At 38.6% G+C, this 19,247-nt stretch overlaps 1 protein-coding gene across 3 annotated transcripts in view; it reads left to right on the top strand.

The window, feature by feature from the left end:
* The window catches only part of ARHGAP15 (Rho GTPase activating protein 15), a 325,074-nt gene that overhangs the window by 251,223 nt on the left and 54,604 nt on the right, over window positions 1-19,247 (top strand). For all 3 annotated transcript variants that reach the window (XM_085584122.1, XM_085584123.1, XM_085584125.1), the window contains one exon: window positions 16,307-16,441. In XM_085584122.1, the coding sequence (XP_085440248.1) occupies window positions 16,307-16,441 (135 nt within the window). The remainder of the gene's footprint in view (window positions 1-16,306; window positions 16,442-19,247) is intronic.

Genomic DNA, 19,247 nt, shown 5'->3' with positions numbered 1-19,247 from the left:
GAAGCAATTTACCCATCTGGAAGAACAAAGATATGTGCAAATGCTGGAGTGACTGACTTCCAGCAGATGCTTAAAGAAAGTTAAAATCCCAACTACTTCTGGGGTGCCTGGCCTCGATTTCTGACCTGGAAATTTTCAATATATTGAGGAGTTCTTCCAAATGCTGGGGCAGCTCGCTGGTACCTTGGCTTTGTGCTTCCTGCATGCTGATGCTCTCCCCACCACCCCTGGCCAGGCTCCTTGCCCACACAGCTGCACAGGGAAAAGGGGAGCAGTCGTAAAGCTTCTGGAATGAGACATTGAAATTAGTGGCTGCATTGCCTCTGTATTGATTGTGTGAGTATTCTGGGATGGGGTGAAAAATGGGGATGATCGGGGCTTGGCAGGGTGAAAAGGTGAGATGTGGGACAAGGGTATGAATTTCTTGGGTGTGGGGCTAAATTGTGGCTTTGTGCTGCTACATGGGTTTAGGGAAATAAACATTTATCCCAGAGCTTAGAAACCCAAAGGTTAATGACCCCTGGAACTCACATTTACCCCCAATATGGTACCCAAATGTGACAGCGCTGCTGCAAGCCCTGATGGACAAAGACCAGAAAATGGAAAACCAACTTTATACTGTAATTCAAGATTATTTGAATTCACTCTATTTGTGAAATCTTTCCATTTGTCTTCATGCTTTTGTACATTTGAAGAAGAAGTTTAGGCATTCCTTGATCCATAGAGATTGCTTTTCTTCCTTTTCTTCCCTTTGATTCCACTTGCCTAATAATAATGGGCATTATCTTATATCCATATTTAATTTTATTATGTCACTCGCATTGCAAGAAAAGGATGTTCTTTTCAAATATTGTAATGCATTTAGTATTTCACTAGTCATCAGTTAAATCAATTTTTCCCTTTATTGGATCTGAATTATAAATCAACTAGTCATTGTATGGGATACTGTATATGAATGTACAGTATATCATTATGATGTATCCTATAATAATGTCTCTTAGACATGAAAACTAAAGATGGTGGTTTAAAGTGCTGAGAGAGAAAAAATTGGAAACATCTGTTAGTAGGAAGTAGAGAAGACTTTTCATTAAAGTTTGTCAAGTGTATTTGATAGGAAGAACACACTGGGCTGTATTCTGCCACCCCTTACATACACCCACCCCAGTACCCAGCCTGCTTTTTCTGTCTCATGTAGAAAAGCCAAGATTATGGGAGACACTGAAAAGCCAGCTCGCTACTTTGGTACAGAAGCTCAAAGAATCTGAGATCTGGGGCAGAAAGAAAGTTTTAAGGGAAAAGAGATATTACAATACCGTCAGTTGTCTTTGTGCAGTGGTAAAGAGGGCTGTCCTGCTCTTACATCATTGGGAAGAATTGGTATGGGACAGGCTTGGGCAAAATGTCTTTTATTTCCACTTACCCACTACTTGCAGGAAGATGAATCCTTAAAAAACTATAAAAAAAAAAAATTGAGGAATGCAAAGATGAGTTATTTGGAGGCTTCTTATGAGCAGGTGTCTCTCCCAGGGTACTGTGAACAAGCTAGGGAATGAAAAAAAAAAAAAAAAAAAAACCAGGGGGGAAATAGTTAAGAACTGTGTGTGTGTGTTTTATCTGAATTGTACAGAAATCCATGTAGGGAGATATGAACTATCTATTTAAGACAATCCTACTGAGGCTATTGCACACATGTTCCACTGCATGTGCTGGTGTTGGTAACAGGGATTTTGGCAGTGCCAAAGCCATGGGTTACAGCTCTCTCTCTGCAAACCCAGCCAGGGGGTAGCTGCTGCTGGCACCACCTCACAGCTTTGTCCTGGGGCTGGATGTGTGGCACAACAGTTACATGTTCATCTCATCCCTACATCATTTTTGCAGACTGCACTTTAGAACTCCTTAGGCACAAGGAGAAATACCCTCGGCACCCACAGCACAGACCTCTTCTCTGGCTGGTGCAATAGTTTAAAAGCCAATATCTCACCTTGCCTTTGCAATTTTTTCCCATTTCTGCCTGCTCCCAGTGGTCTCTGAGCCCCGCCGCTTCCATGATGATGTACAGAACTATAAAATCAGATACAGCAGTCACAGGGCCCGGTGCGAATTACTCCCCAAGTCAATAGAAAACAGAATATTGCTTATTGATTTGGTCTAGCCTGTTGTGTGGTCGATGGAGAACAAACTAATACAAATAAAATGAATCAATTGGAATCTGGCTGTGGACCTCGGTGAGTCACATGAAGTAGGTTTCTGATATCCTTTATCATCACGCACAGCCAGTGAAACAAGAGTGCTACTGTCTTCTGCTGGCACAGAGAGTTACCTCAGGCTATACTGAAAAATGCTTTTTTCTTATTTTTAGACCTGAATCAGCCCATGCCAGCAAATGTATTCTTGTGAATACAGATCCTACTTTGTTGTAATGCCCATGGGAAGGCAGTAGTGTAACCTGTTTGGATGCAGCTGCAGACCACCTGTAGAGAAAGTCAAATTAGGGAGAGACCCCACTGTTCTTTGCATTAATGCTTTTTGTGTTTTGGCCTGAATCCCCCTCCCTCCCCCTTCAATGTATCTTTCTCAACTGGGGAGATGGAGAGCACATTTTAAGACCTTCTGTCCATTTAAGTCATCTTGTGATTGAAAGAAGATTTGAAAGACTGTAAAATCTCCCAGTCACCAAAGAGCGATGGTGTGCAAGGAGCCTTAATACTTTCAGGATGACTTTTCCTCCTGGTCTTGCAGGTCTGGGAGGTGTTGTCTTTGTGGAAAGGGCTTAAAGGCACATTTTTATCTCCCTCAAGTAATCTGCATGCTAGGGAAGCCTCCTAGCTCCAGAATGGAAAAGTGGTTGTGAAGAAGTAAAGCCTTAACTTGCCACACTTTTTGTCCCATTGTTTCTAAATAAAAGATGGGCAAACAAAAGGAAATGGCTCAAGTCTAAATGCAGTGCTGTGTATCCTGAGTATCCACACATAAACAGGCACAACCTCACTGATCTTCCTTAATGACACCAAAAATCCTTTTTCCTACAGATTTTACAGTGTTCAGGACACAGGGATAGTTAAGCACATAAGCAGCTGGTTTGAGATTGTATATCTTTGGTATGAGAAGTAGTTTTAGTTAGTTTAGTTAGTTCTCCTGCTATCTCAGCTGCAACTGCCAGCACTGCTGATGTCTTTAACTTCTCAGCAGATTAAGCTTTTACTCATTTACCAGGTAGCATGTTGCATAGCAATGCAATATTCTACCTTATGTCACATAAAAACTGCCTGCAATGAAAATTTCATGTCATTTCTACTTTTCACCCCATTTCTTCACAGATGAATCCCACTGTTTTACTAATCGTTGACGTACTAGTTAACACAGGCAGAGCTTGGAGATGGAGGTAATGTCATCAAGCCTTGCCTCATTTTAAATTCCTTCCTCTCACTGGTGATATCAATGTTCACTGCAGAGACACTGATGATACTGAATTTAATTGGTATTTATGTGTAGGGTCATGGGTACTCTCAAAGAAGTTTCTGTGTAACTTTTCCCTAATTGAAATTAGATTGAAGTGTTGCTGTGTACACTGAGACTTAATGGTGACAACGTTGAGCCAGCTTCGGAGCTCAGATGCATGGCACGCATCCCAAGAAATCTGCTATGATGCTCCCACATACATCTATGCATATTTTTATGGTACAAGAGACATAAGGTGTGGAAAAGGAGCAGTCTCTTTAAGGGGGATGTGGCAACCCTATCTGCCAGTCATCTTGCCTCTGCTGTTCTATTCCTTTTACAGCCATTCTGCCTGGCTGGTATCTATAACATCTTTACATACGTGTCTAATGGCTGCATGGTGATTAAAACCCAGGGGAAAGGGAGAGGACATGGCAGCAATGGACTGGCAGCACTGGTACTATGTGAAAATGCTTTTTGGTCTGATTTGAGGATGTATTTTTCACCATCTTATATTTTATATATCATATTATATGAGCAACATGGTCAGCAAACCATTTTGGGACTCAGTCTGAGGCTCACAGCTGCTGTGCAATGTGAAGGGCCAGTGTTGATATTGGCTATAACAAAATGTCACCATTAAATCCCTATTTTGCACCTTATTTTGACTCCAGACCAGTGCATCTTCTCCTCCTTAAAGCTTGTGGAGGGTACAGGAAAGTGAATTCTCACTGGTAGAAGTGTTTTGACTGGAAGTTTAATTTATAGCAGCTCATAGAATTGCAGTGTGTAATAAGCAATGTCCTTGAACATTTTTCATGTGCTTCTAAGTGACTCTCTAAAAAACATTGGTTTCCCTTGTAAAAGTCATTAAACTTATTAAGGAAGAAGCAGTAGTCTGGGTTGGTAGTCATCCCAGTGCTTTAAATACTAGTGGATAATTAGTGACAGGAATAAATTAAATATATTTCAGGTATAAAGTTGAGGAAAATCACCAAATATTAGCAAAGCTCCAAAATCAAACTACTTTGTGTCACATACTGTTTTAATGACTGCGGTTTATAAATGTGCATAATTCGAAAGAGATCACATGTTTCACATAATAAAAATTACTGTGACATAAAATATATATTTTCTTAAAAAGTACTTGTAATATCAAAAGGACTGTGAAGTATTAGCCATTTAATACAAATTTATCTTTTCTTGCAGATGATTACATTTTCATTTTAATTGCTCACATTTTCGGTTCTGATCTTAATGTTTTATAGTAGTGAAGACATGCCACAAAGAAAGAAAGAAAAAAAAAAGATTTTATTTGTTAGTTAACAGTCTTCAGAAGTCCTAATTTGGCCAATGTGTTCTGCTGTAAAGTCTTGGAATGCTGTCTTGCAGTTTCAAAAGTGATCTTATTTGGCTTCCCAGAAACTATTATGCCTGGAGGATGCCATGAGAACAAGGGCTGCCTTGTTAACAAGTAGAAAACTCTCAAAAACAAGATAGGATCCTGATATAAATCATAATTTAGATGCACAGAGCTATGTTCACAACCACAGTAATGTAATTCATTTACATCTAGTTATTACTTATCTCCACCCGAACTCCGAAGTTCAGGAATGCAGCTGCCTTGTGCCTTGTGACTCGTGGGGGTTAGGGAAGAATGACATCACCAAATTTAAGCACATTACCACGCTGACATAGTGGCACCTTGTTTTCCCTTCCGCAGATAGAGCGGGGATTGTGTGCTACCCCCCATTCTCCCAAAGAATACCTTTTTTCCCCTTTCAAGCAGCTGCTGTATGAAGGGTTGCAAATGTCACTTCAACTAATGATGAATGATGCTTGACCCTTGGACCTGTTACTATGAATTTTATGCAATGCTAAATTAATATGAAAGATCTCTGCTAGAAGACTTCAGCTATTATGCATGCAGCATAAATGATATGTTAAACAATCCAAATTTTTTTCTCATAACCATGGTAAAATGCAGAGCTGTTTCAACATTTTTTTTGATGTGTATTTCCACTTCAGATTAGTTTCTTTTCTTTCTAAAAATATTTTTGGTAAGCAAATCAGTTTGCGAAAAACATTGTCAAAAGGGCAACTGGCCCACATGTCTTTGTTGTTCACGTTTGAATATAATTAATTATGTAAAGCAATAGTTAGTAGGAGCTTAACAATTAGCAGAATCTGTCAAATAGTCACACGGAAATTACTAACTAATTGAAGTATTGGTCTTTTATTGTTTCAGGAAGCAGGACAGAGTGTCGTTCCTTTATCTCTTAAATTCGTTATTATCAGAAATCACAATTTTCGAGAAATATATGCCTCCTAATAGGTTAATATATCAATAACGCACCCAGTAATGCCACAGTGGGCAAAAGTGTTTGAAATAAAACCACCTGTTTTAATTAGTATTCGGATTCATGCTGTTAAAAAATGGTAATCCTCTTGCAGTTATATGACATTTTTAAAGCTTTGAATTTCCATCTGTATCTTATATTATGATGTTTCAGGATTGTCGTGAGTTAATTATGTTAACTTTGGAAACATTGCCTGCATTTAGAATGAAAAACTTCAGCTTGAATAGCCAGGAAAGCAGATGCTATCTTTCTTGTCAACTGCTTTGTTGTGTGATGCCTTGAAACTTTTTTGTAAGATTCTGTCTCCAAAAGGAAGTATAAATCTCCATTTATTTGAAATGTTGCTCTAATCTAATCAATATTTTAATATATTTCTCACGGGAGGGACCTGAATGTGTCTCAAGGAACCAAAGACATGAAAATCTCTTATTTTATGTTGAAATCCTCATTATTACAAGTCCATTCACAAGACTAATTTGTAGAACAGGAAAAATCCATGTACTGTGAAGTTCTAAAATTGTTTTGAAGCATACCCTTGTCCTCCTGTAATATATGCTGTAAGTTGAGGTAGGATGAGAGGCATTGGAAGCACTACAATTGGGACACACATCCAGATAAACCCTGGACAAGAGAAAGGGAGGCACAAATCAATGGGCAACGTGGCAAATCTGCTCTGGGTTCTACCACGGGGAAAATGAACATGCAAAATGTGGATGTGCACACGAGGTGGAGGGAAAGGTGTGAGGTGAACAAGGACTTGGTGGGTGCAGGAGGCGCCGCTGGCTCCTCCTCACACGTGAGGCTGTGTGGGAAATGGAAAACATCGTGATGTGAGTCACCCGAATTTCATCGCACCCCTTCCCTGCCAAGGAGGAACCACGGGCACTGCCAGGCGTGTTACGTGCGCCCCGGGGTGTTCATGCATCTCCTGAGGCTCAGTGGGAGAAGCTATGGAATGGCACGTGGAACTGCACATGGCAGGGTGGGTGGAGATATTATTTTAAGCACACACTGGCCCCAAATTTCCAGCCTTTCAACCAAAATTACCTGGGCAGGGTCTCAAATGTTGCTGCATATGCAGCTCTGTATCCCACCAGTCCTGTGATTCCAAGGATTTCATGAGCACAGGTTTGATCAGACACTTTGGGCTTCCACACCTGCAGTCATCTTATTCTCCAATGGAAGTTATTTCTGCTGTCACAAAAATATTAATGTTTGTAAGCCAGCTCTGTGCAAAAGAAGCTGAAATGTGCAGGATAACCCATGCCTGGATCAGGACAGGATCCACTGGTATGACTTCAGGGTGAGTGGAACCCTGAAGCTGATGAGTTTGTATGAAAAAGTGCACTTACCAAGAATCTTCCACATTCAGGGTAACACGTGATTCTCAAAATGCATAAAAATATTTGAAAATTTGCGTTATTATTAGCACTATTATTATCAAAGGACATTTCGTTAACATTTAAAAGTCCTTCAGTGTACTTGAAGATATATTTGTTTTAGCAACTTATATAATCCCCTCCTGTTTAAAGTTTTGTTTTAAACACATACAATTATCATCTCATATGCCCTGATTCAGTAAGTACTTAGAAGCATTCCTATCTTTAACAGCATAGCTAGTCCCAGCTAATATCCAGGGAACGGAATTAGAGCTTCAGATATTAGCAAAAAGTAATGCAAATGTGAATTAAGCAACATGGTTTTGAAGTAAGTTGACTGAGGACTTTTTATTCCTTAAACCGAACGCGAAAGTTTGACAAAAAATTTCAAAAAAGAATCAAAGTGAGCATTACTGATATTAATAATTATTTTTAAAGTATATAAAGTTGAATAATTTAGTCTTGCAACTTGAAGGAATTAGGCACTGAAATAACCTTCCAATAAGGGTAGCGAGGAAAAATGCAAATGGCTTTGAGGCAGAGCCATCAGTGAAACTATAATATATAAGCAAATTTAGGTATGGTCATACATACATATATATATATGTACACGCTTGTGGGAATACAATATAAGAATGGTATTTTTGTTCGGTTTTAGCATGTAAGTCACATTAATTAATGTAGTTGTAGTTACCTGCATTGTAAAACATGAGTATTTCCAAGCTAATAGAATTTATAATTTATACTTATATCAAATTTTATCAAATTTATATTTGTGCCTTTGCATTTCCTGGTGTAACTTTCCATACAGACAAAACTGCATCTAGCATGGTGCTCTGCCATGGAAAACTCTCACTACCTAATACCTGTCCATGAGGTGAAGTGATATTCTCTGTTCATTATATAACTGATAACAAATTGTTGTGTTAGGTAACAATCTCAGCCAAGTTTTCATGAACTGAACCAAGGGAGGTGAAACCTGAATTATTCTTATTACCCAAATGCAGTCCTGGATCTTTGTCTTGGGTTTTTCAAGGAAACTCACTTTATTGCTTGTAGAAAAAAAATAATTCCTAAAGGCAAGGTGCAAGTATTAAAGTGCTAGTTTGAAAGTATTTAACAAAATGTCCTTTCTTTTTGAATAACTTGAATAAAGTGTTTAAATGACCTCTTTCTAACCAGAAGAGAATATGGAGAAGAAATTAAGCTTTATTGGTAAATTAAAGCCCAAATCCCATGGTTGATGAGAGATATGGTCCGTTTGAAATAGTTACAGTTTCAGACTTTCTCTTCTACAATCAGCGGGTGGAGACCAACATAATCCAATTAATTGTAATTCCCTTTTGTGGCACTGGTACAGTGGTGAATGATATAGTAAGTCCATTGAAGTCTTATCTTTGGTCAGATAATCCAAATGGATTCATATTATGAAACAGTCCTTTATAAAAGTTCTGATGAACAGAAGTGTTTTGACTTTAGCAAACCAAAAGATAAATTCTATACAAAATAAAATGTTTTGTCCTTGACATCTACAGAGCTTGTGTGCACCTGATTTCATGTAAGAATACTTCTTTCAGATGCTCTGCTTCAAAGAGCCTGTTCATTAAAAAATAAAAATGTCAAATTTGTGCTCTGGACATCCTAAGAAAAAACAAGGTGTGAGAAAAGAGATTTACATGTGTGGGCATTTCCTGTATCCTTGGAAATTGTCCCATCAAAATAAATGAGGTTACAGATATGAGGAATTTTTGAATAGCACTTTGAGAATTCTTTTGATTTTTATTTTTGTAATAAAAAACCAAATACTATTTCATTGATAATCCTTATAGCTGTAAACAAACCATATATGTTTGTTCCCTTCTAGTATTGTAGGACTAGGGGAATTGCTTAATTTTAGCCTGAGCTTTGATCTATTTACATTTGGAAGTCATTTACATAAAGGAAGTTATAATGATCTTTATTGTTTTGTTAATTATTTCCTTTGATTATTGAAACTCACTCACTGAGGCACAAGCTCATTGTTACTGGGGTCAGTCACAATAATATATTTGGCTGTGTGCAACAAGTCAGGATTGGGTGGTATTCTTGTTTTTTTGAATTGTTTTCATGCAGACCCTTTCAGTTAACAATCACTGGAGACAGGACTGATTTAATGCATCTCTCGTCTGAGCCAGTGCTTCATATTTTGTATTTCTCTTTCTCTTTAAAGTTGTCCATAGCAAGCCCACACTACAGCAGAGCATTTTTGCTTGTAGCATGTTGAAATCTTATATTTACTAAAGGATACTGAGATGCCATTTGTGGAAGACAACACACTAGACAATATATTGAGGTCAGATCTTTGCAGACTCTCTCAAAAATACTCTTTTCCCTTTATTTTTTTCTCTCCCTTAAAGTGTCTGGTTGAAATTTAATACAAAGACTTTTTTACCCTTTGGGGTACATTACATATGAAATAATTTATGACCCATGAATCACAAGAAAGCAGTGAATTAGGTTTCAGATAAGTCTGCCAAATATTACAAAACATTGTGTACAGATTTTTGGACTATGAAAAGGCTTTTGACAAGAATGGAAATAGAAGCAGTGTTAGAAACAGCAAGAAGGGGAAGAACAGAACAGCTATATGACAGAATCCTAAAGCACTCTGAGTTAGTAGCACAATTAAAAAGATATGAATATGAACATATTTTTGAAGTATGAAAATGGGACAGAGAGTCATTGTCCAATTCCTCTCTGTATTAGATCTTCAGAGCCTTCAATTTATTTAAAATGTAGATTTGTGGACACTGATACACATAAATCTGATAAAAGATCTGACTGTAAATGGGGAAGAAATAAAAGATAAAACCCCTAAAATTAGATTGCAGAGAAGCTTACTGGAGAGCAATTACACAATAAAAAAAATGTTAATAACCGATTTGAAGTTGGAAGGCAGATATTTACCTTAACTAATGTATGTATACACAAGGCACAGCAAAGAAGGGAAGATCAATGAAGTCAAAAGCAGACTTTAGAATGAACTTTTCCCTTTGAATAGGAAAATGTATCCTGAAGAATAAGTTACTTAAGTGTAAGCAAGTATTTGGTATTTTTTTGTTCTGTAGACATTAGTCCAGTACAAAATAAGGAGGGAAGAATAAACAGAAAAAAAAAAAGTGTGCTTGAACTATTAGGAAGAAGCTGAAGTTACTGTGCAATAAGTAGAGAGAATTAGATAGAGAACAGAATCTCAGCACTGTAAGACAAATGTAATTTCCCCTCAGCACAGACATTTAATTTCTGTGAGTTGCAGAAAGTCTGCCAAGCCCCTTCCTGGTGTTCAGGCAGCCTTGGTGCTCTGTGGGAGGGTAAGAGCAGGGTGGGAATTCCTCCTGCTCTTTTCTTGTCTCTTTTTTTAAAGCCTGGGCAGCACCTGCCTATTTCTCTGGCCTCAAAAGAAGGAGTGATCAGGCCCTGCAGGTCCCATGCTCAGGCTGTGTCTGCCTGCTCCTACTCTTTGTTTACAAGTCACCTCCAGGGGAGTCTGGCAGTAGTAATGAATTTTAAAAGTACTTGTAACTATTATCCCATCACAGTAATTATTGCTTCAGATCACAATGATAGAATATGCTAAGTCAAAAGTAATATCGGTCATTGAAGCTTGTAGCAGGTATTGGCAGATATGAGTACCTTGGTGATGATACCTGTTTCTGGCTGCCAAAATGATTGTCCTTCCATGAATATTTTTATACTTGCAGTTCTAAACAGCAACTGATAGTGTGGAAATTTCCCAGGTGCTGTGGCATCACTGGATCACCACTTTTCCAAACCTTTGAACTCCTCTGCGTGCCTTCATCACGTACCACCCCTGAACTCCTCAAGTGTACTGGATCTTTTTCACAGAAACAATGAGACAGTTCACCCCTCTCTTACTCTTTGGACTTTGTGGAATTATATGAGGATGAATATGACCCACTGTGCCCAAGTACAGAAACCTTTTCTTTTTCTGGCAGGCGGAGGTTTAAGTTAGCTGCACTTGGTTATTCCAGCATGCCCCAGGTCAGAGGACTGTCATTTGGGAGAACCAAGCAGCACTCTTGGTGCACACAGAGATGTTCTACGTTTTGGCTGAAGTTGCTCAGTAATTTGTGCTTGGACTTCACAGAAATGGGTACTCCAATAATAAACACATGTTCAGGCACTGTAACATCACAGCTTAAATTCTCTGTTGAAAGGGCATGCCAGGTTCCTCCAGCAGAGGAGGAGAAAAGCACACAAGCTTTCTTTTGCTGACTCTATCCCTGATAAGTCATCAGTGCTAGCATTGGATGGATTCAGGCGAGGCTGTTTAGAAATCCATTGCAGACGAAATGTAATGATTTGCTTAGCTGACATTTTCCTTGATTTGTTTAAACACTCTTGGAGGTGAAGGGCCATGCATTGAGTCCAGGCAGAACAATGGATCTCCCAAACCTAGCAAGGGAGAGAGGAAGAACTCACCAAAATCCACCTGAATGAGGAAACTATTGCTTCACAAGAGTTGAGGTTTTTGTTGTGCTATTTCATAGAAGTTCCAGGGGGTTTATGCACTTTGGAGGGTGTATATAGACTTCAATGTCAGGGCAGGATTTCCTTCATGGGGGAAGCTCAGCATCTTGTGCTGTTTCACCAAGGGATTGAGCTCCTGGCCATAGAGTGAGAAACAATCATCACCACCTCACTCCATCCCATTGCTGTCATGTCTGGACATCTCTGTGCTCAATTGCTGCTCTAAATTGAGTGTTTGAAAGAAGTTGTGTGCCCCAAAAATGCTGCTGTGCCTGTGTACTGGTGATCAGAAAGGCTGTGGCTTGGAAAATGCAGGTAGAGCAATGGAACACACACACACACACCTTCCAGTGTTTGGAAGGTGTTTGTGCTGTCAGTCATGAAAGCAGCCCTCACAGGGGGATTTTGTGATTAAAAACTGTGCTAGTGCATGTGGAGAACTTCTGTTCTTTCCCCTTTTTCCTACTGAACACCATGAATGATCAGAAGAATATTTTTTATTAATGTTACTATTAAAAAAAAAAGGGAAAAAGCGGTGTCTTCAAATTTCATACAAGATTCTTCAAGTTGGAAAAAAAAGCATAATGACACTGGTCAATTGGTCTTTTCCTTTGCATGAGGAATTTTCTTTTCCTCTTTCAACCACAGGACTCTGTTTTGGATGTCTCAGTAGTAAAATTCCTATTGGGATGAGTGAGTCCAAAAAATTTCCCAAGATGTAAGACAGCTAGGAATCCTTTGTGCACACCCAGCTCTTCTGCAATGATTTTACTGTGAGAAAGATTGTAAGGATTATTTAACAGTGCCATGGAGGACTTTCTCCAGGGGAGATCTCCCTTGGCTTATACACTGGTCACTGGGATAAAAACCCAGTGCTCTGAGGTTTCCCATGCTGGAGCTGGGGGTTGATTTCCTCAAATGCCAAATTTTCATCCCAGTGCTGCTGTGTGCAGAGAAATGATGGAAAAGGCAGCAACACCAGCAAATGGATCACAGTATGAGCCCCAAAAAGACCCTGGCTTTAGAAAGATTTTTGAGGGCACAACTTCCCCAGCAGACCAGGCATTGCCAGCAGGATTTGCAGAACTTGCTTCCCACGTGATTTGTGGTCATCCATGAGCTGCAGGAATGTGCAATGCTCAAAGGGGGCAAAAACCTCTGAAGGTGGTGCTCTGGCATGTGGTGGCAGCATGGGTAAGAGACAGCTTAGAGCTGGGAAAATACAAGCTATTAATTATCTGAAAAGACAAGTGAAGGAGCAGGGTTCTCAAATGACTGCATTTTGCTCCTAGAGATTAGTCTACATACCAGCCAGGCATGTGGTTAGAGGAACCAAATCCATTTTCTTTCAAAACTCAGCTCTGGTTTGATTTTCATATTTTTATTTTTTTTCCTCCCTGTCTACAGCTGATCTATCCATAGATTACCTTCTTCCTCTCTGAACCTCAGAATGGCATCCTTAAACCAAAGCTCATCTCCCATTTGGTTCTACTGCAGACATTGCAAGTGCCATTAAAAATGTGAATTGTTGAAAAGGCTGAATAATAGCACAGTGAAACACACATTCCCTTCACAAATGTATTGTATATCGATTTTTTTAAACTAATAACCTTGACAAGTGCCCACACTATTTTTTCCCCCTTAATGTGGTCTTTATATTTTCAGCCTGGGTATTAGCATAAATTTTATGGGATTTTCTGGGCATATTTGTGTCTGTATCTAAGATATATGATATCAACTGGCAGTGATGGTTGAACTAATCAAATACTACTGACAAGTTAAAGCAAATTTTTAGGACTGTGAGATTTTGAGCATCTTCCCAGATACAGTATCTTCTGACTGAAAGCAGTCCTTGACTGTCAAGTTTAAATACCAGATTTGGGACTTAATCTTTATGTAAGCAAAACACCCCAATAAGAAATATGTCTGAGTAAAGCCAAAAAGCCAGGTCCTCCCCTTAAATCCAGCCTGAAATGTGTGTGTGTGTTTGGTTATGGCCCTTTCGCCATGGCATGTGAGAGATTCCAACCAGTGGGAACCAAACAAGAGTCTTACACTGAATGGACTTCTATTTTCTTTCCTTTTTTTTTTCTTTTTTTTTTTTCTTTTTTTTTTTTTTTTTTTTTTTGACTTGGCATTTGTTCCTTCTAGCAAACATTTTTAAAAACTCTCTTATTGCTAGAGGGAAAATTGACACCCTTTGCTTTCACGATGATACATTCCTAACACGTTTCCTTGAAGAGCTGGAAATGGTGCAAAAATCTGGTAAGATAAGTCTCTATAAAGCCTTAGAAGTCAAGCATTCCACTTTAGACATTTAAGACAAATGCATGGCAAAAACAAGTTGTGTTTCTTTTTTTTTTTTTTTTAAGGTTTCTACTTAAAGTTCTGTGCCAAAGCTACAGTACTTATACATTTTCTAAATGTGTTTTAAGCAATAAGTTGTACAACATTTTTAGAACATGTGTTAAGCTATTTCTCTAAGAATGAAGCTCTTAACAAAACATAAGCACTCTGCATGAGATCTTAGCAGCAAAGTGCTTAAAAGATAAAGTAAGAATTGGTACCATGGGAAGAACACCAGCTGTAGAGCACACAGGTCCATTATGAGAAGTATGGTAGTGGGTAGGGAGAAAATGATTTAATCAGGAGTAAAACCAATTTTATTATAAGGGCACGCAGGGGGTGTGGCACCATAGTGAGAGGGACATTTCAAAATATCTGACAGATTTCAACAATGTGAAAACCCACCCTGTTCTTTAAAGTGACAGTAAACCCCATCAGGTCTCTCTTTTTGATGCTATTGTTAACAGTTGACTGTTTAAAGCTGGCCTGCTAAGATGCTGTCGATCTAGTTCAATAGTGTGTGGCAAAATAAAAGGCTAATTGTTGAAATACGATCAATCAAATATGATCTCAGAGTCTAAAGAAGATCCCCTCTGGTAACTCATTTGAGATCAAATCATTACTTTTATGATTGAGGTAATTGAATGGGAAAAAAAGAAAGAAAGGGGAAAAAAAAAAGAGGCTTGAAACCAAAGAAGCAAGCAAGACATCTAAATGAAATGCACAAGTCTGCCTTTGTTCCAGCTTTGTCTCACATTACTCCAAGTTAAGGAACTGGGTCCATTCTTTATTTGTGTACATCTCCTGAATCCAGAATTTTTGAAAGCATTTAATAACATTTATTAAATAAAAGTTGAAAGACAACTCCATTTGGAATACGATTTTCTGCCCAAAAGTAGAGAAAACCGTTACAGTAGGGGGATCTGGTGTTGGGGGTGTCCACGTGTATCCAATGATTTCACCATTTTGTGTAGCAGCAGCTCAGTAAAGGGACTGCTCTTGAAGCCCATTGATTTGCTAAACATGAAATTTCAGTGACATTTAGCAAAACATTTCAGGACTATGTTCCTTCAAATTAAATTTGTTCAGCAGTTTTCATGGTTGGGCCCCGATTAGCATCCAGACTGAAATTTTCTAAAAGAGAAAATCATAGCACATGGGGGAAAAAAAGCAAACTCCATTTTTGGAGTAACAGAACTTGGAGAAAGTGTGCGTCATTTTGTGTCATTTTAATTTGGACTAATAAGGATTTGCTCTTTCCTTGAGTTTTATATGGATTATGATCTCACTGTTTATTGTGTTTTAACAGTATCACTCTCCTATAATTAAAAGAAAAGAAAACCAAAAAAATAAACTCAAATAAAAATGGAATAATCACCCAATCTTGTTTTATTTTTATTAGAAACTCTATTTTAGCATTTAGTTTCTTTTATATTTAAATTCCTTAGCTCAGTCAAGCTTCAAAAGAAAACATTTTTTTTTATTTGCAAAACAGTTTTGGAGGCACTTGTGGTTTGTCTTTAGTGTGTTATCATTTTTGACAGCTTTGCATAGCCTAGGTAGGCCAACAGGGGTCTGTCTAATATTGTTGCTGGGCAAATCTTCCTCCCAGAGATGAAAACCAAACAAAATATTTTTGAAGCAGTACGAAGGAATTAATATCCTTTCTCTCACAGTCCTCTATTCCTTGCTGACATTACATTCAGGCAAAAAAAAAAAAAAAAAAAAAAAAGGAGAAAAGCGCTCCCCATTATTCCCTTGTACATAGCAAGGCTAACACATGTAAAGCAATAACTCATTTTCTATTGCCATGTTTAGCATATGTCTCCTGTTGGCTCAGCAAGGCCTTTAGGCCGGTCCCTTGAGCCGTCCATCGTTGGCAACTCTTAGCCCCTCGGCCTCAAAACCAAATAGCTTTGAATCATGTTGAGCTGTGATGCTAATTTTCATACTGATGCATTATGGGAATAAATGTATCTGACATACTGTGTCAATGGTACTGTCTCTTTGTGTCTCTTGTTTTTTTGTTAGCTGCATTCCTACAGATGGTATTCCATTGAAAATGTTCTCTTCCTACAAAAAAAAAAAAAAAAAAAAAGGAAAAAAAAAAAAAACATGCACAGCACCAAACCTCTAGGTGCAGAAGGCTGTTAACGGTTGCTGATGATAGTAGGCAAACATTAACATAATAATTAGTGTCTTGTAATTGTTTCATTAAAACCAGTTGTTCCATTTCTCCTCGTGTTTTCCCAGAAGAGAAGCTGAATTTGGACGACAGCCAGTGGGAGGACATCCACGTTGTCACCGGAGCACTCAAGATGTTTTTCAGAGAGCTGCCTGAGCCGCTGTTCCCATACTGCTCCTTTGAACAGTTTGTGGAGGCAATAAGTAAGTACATCACATACAGTAGCAGCTAGTGAAATAGCCTGTTACAGAAAAATAATAATAAACTTAAAAATAGAAGAGCAGGGGCTTCTCAAATGTGACTTACCTTCCATTATCCGTGATCTTGGCTTTTTATTGTTTTTTTGAGACTGCCTTTTATCTCTTACAGTGTTTAGGTATTTAACTGGAGAGAAGGAAAAAAATATCGAATTATTGATCTATAAATTTTGTCTCTGCATTTTGACTGTAGTGCCTAAAATGGTTTAGGAAAGGAATTAAAATGTGTATGTATTCAAAATATGCTAGGCTGATAATCCATATATCCCCAAACACAAGAGAGAGACTAATAATTGTGAATCATGTTAGAAGGGGCTGTCTTTATGTTAATCAGAATGAAATGCGTGTGTTTTGTTCCACAAGGTTGCAGACTCTTGCCTTGCAGTGATCACAAAAAGAATGCAAAAACATTCATGTTCTCATTTTCATATCTACCTTTGCTTGATTATTATTTTTTTGTTTAAAGTTGGCAGGCAGCAAAAGTATTTTCAGAGTCCCAGGCATTTATTCCGTTCCACATGTCTGTGGTTTATGTGCTGCAAACCCTCCCTGTATTTAATATATGCAGGTGCATTTTGTAAAACTGTGTCGGCTTGGAAAAACTTGACAAAAAAATACAGTGATTGTGGGGTTTGCTCCTGTTGGAAAGGGGGGGGAGGAAGAGGGATAGCTTAAAAGGAAAAAAGCTGAGCAGGAGATTAATTAGAGATCCAATAGAGAAAATCTCTAGGAAAAAACAAACCCAACAAAGTAGTCAGAGGTCTGATTTCTGAGTGATGGGCACACATATTTGCCATCGCTGTTAATGAGAGCTGGGTGTGCACATGCGCAGCTGTCGGGGAATACGAAACCCTTAATGTACAGCTCACTTTGATTTTATATTCATAAGAGTCTTTAGTTCAACTAAAGCTTTTCAAGACCCAGCATCAGATATAATGAGGTTAAATACATCTCACAAGATCCTTCCCTGCTCAGTTATTTGGAGGTGCAGTGCAGTTAAATTACCTGAAATTTACTCCTGGCAGCTTACTTCCTTCTCCTTCCAAAGGAAATCAGGCGGGGAACATCATCTCTCAAGTTTAAGTTCCTGTTGCACAGAGTCTGCAGTGCTAAGAGGGAAAAACAATAAAGAATTTCTTATTGTTCAGCTTCTGTGATGCCTTGGGATAAGCTGCTCATTGAAGCACCAGCACCTGATCATGCCCTTCAGGTGGTTTTCCATCCATCCTCTTGGAAGGGAGGAGTTGACGTGTCCTCTTGTGGGCCACAGCCTGACAGATCATCCACACCTCCTATGCAGCTAATTCTGCAGTCCAATATTTAATACTGAAGAAGAACTTCTTTACATTGAGGGTGGCAGAGCACTGGAACAGTTTCCCAAGGAGCTCATGGAGTTTCCCTGTCTGGAAGCTCCTGTGTCACCTACTCCAGTTAATTCTGCCTTGGCAGCAGGGGATGGACTGGAGGATCTCCAGATGTCCCTTCCAACCCCAACTATCCAGTAATTCTGTCTTCTGCCATTGCAATCCACCATCATACTGGTCTTCTGGGGTTCAGCATATTCATCATCCTCCTTATCCCCTTTCCTATTTTCCATTGGGGCATTTTTTGCAAACACTGTTGTAATCTGAACCTTCTCTCATCCTCTCTACTAGTGTCCAAGTCAGGGTGATTTGACATCTCTTGGTGGCTCAGGGGGGATGTTTTTGATATTGAATGTATCAGGTAATCGCTTGTAGACTTGTGAATTAAGTTTGAAAGCATGTCAGGACGACACTGTCTACTAAAGCATTAATATTCATGAATGAGAAATTAATGTCCCTTTCTGCTATTTGAACTATTATTAATTCTTATTATGATTTTGAGAGCCATTATACACATTGATAGGCTAATGAACAGTCATTTATAGAGGGATTTTAAGACAGTTTATTCCAAGGAAGGAAATGCTAGCACTCTAGGACGTGCCTCACGCTATTTCAAAGCCCTAATTCTTGTTGCTTGCTTTACTGCACATCAGGGTGATTTCTACCTAATCCAGCTGTCTAAAGTAAGCCACAATTTCCAATCAATCTTCTCTTTATTTGGCCTTTACTGCCATAGGATCTACAAATCCGTATTCTTACCAACTCTACTTAAAAAACGTCTATAAACAACAATTAGTGTTTTCAGTGTTTTTGGAGCTCATCTGTATGTTAATAGTCTTGATGCAAAGTAAAAAATCTCTTTTCTTCAGTATCATTTCCATTGCAGATGATTCTTTAGCTACTTGTGCTAATTAATTTGTCTGGTCAGTACTGAGCTGCTAGAAAATCTCCTCTCTTCTCCAGTTTGAAAAAGAGACTACTGTTGTGAAAAAGAGACTGTTTTTCAAAAAAATTGGAATTAGCAGTATGCAATGATGGGTGTTCAGTACAGTTAGAATAATGCCAGAAAGAAAAGAACTTGATTCCCAGCTTGCCATGCTGATTATATTCCAGCACTGGAGACTCCTTAGTCAGGGCCTTGCACAGGTTATGTAAGCTTAAGGGATCTAAAAACCTATATGTAGTAGGCATTGAGAAGTTCCTAAAAATATTTATGGGGACTTAGTCCTTTAGCTGGAGGTTTCAGGAGGAATTAGAACCCAAAAGGTGTGGGGGACTTATTCCTTATTCTGGTAATATTGTAAAGACTGTGTGGAGAAAATTCCATAGCAAGCTTAGGTCAGTTTTCCTGGATGACACTGACATTTTAATTATGTGCATGGGAACAA

The sequence above is a fragment of the Lonchura striata genome, chromosome 7 (genome assembly GCF_050655825.1).
Source record: "Lonchura striata isolate lonStrDom1 chromosome 7, ASM5065582v1, whole genome shotgun sequence".
In the NCBI taxonomy this organism is placed as follows: Eukaryota; Metazoa; Chordata; class Aves; order Passeriformes; family Estrildidae; genus Lonchura; species Lonchura striata.
This window is presented reverse-complemented; position numbering and strand designations above follow the sequence as displayed.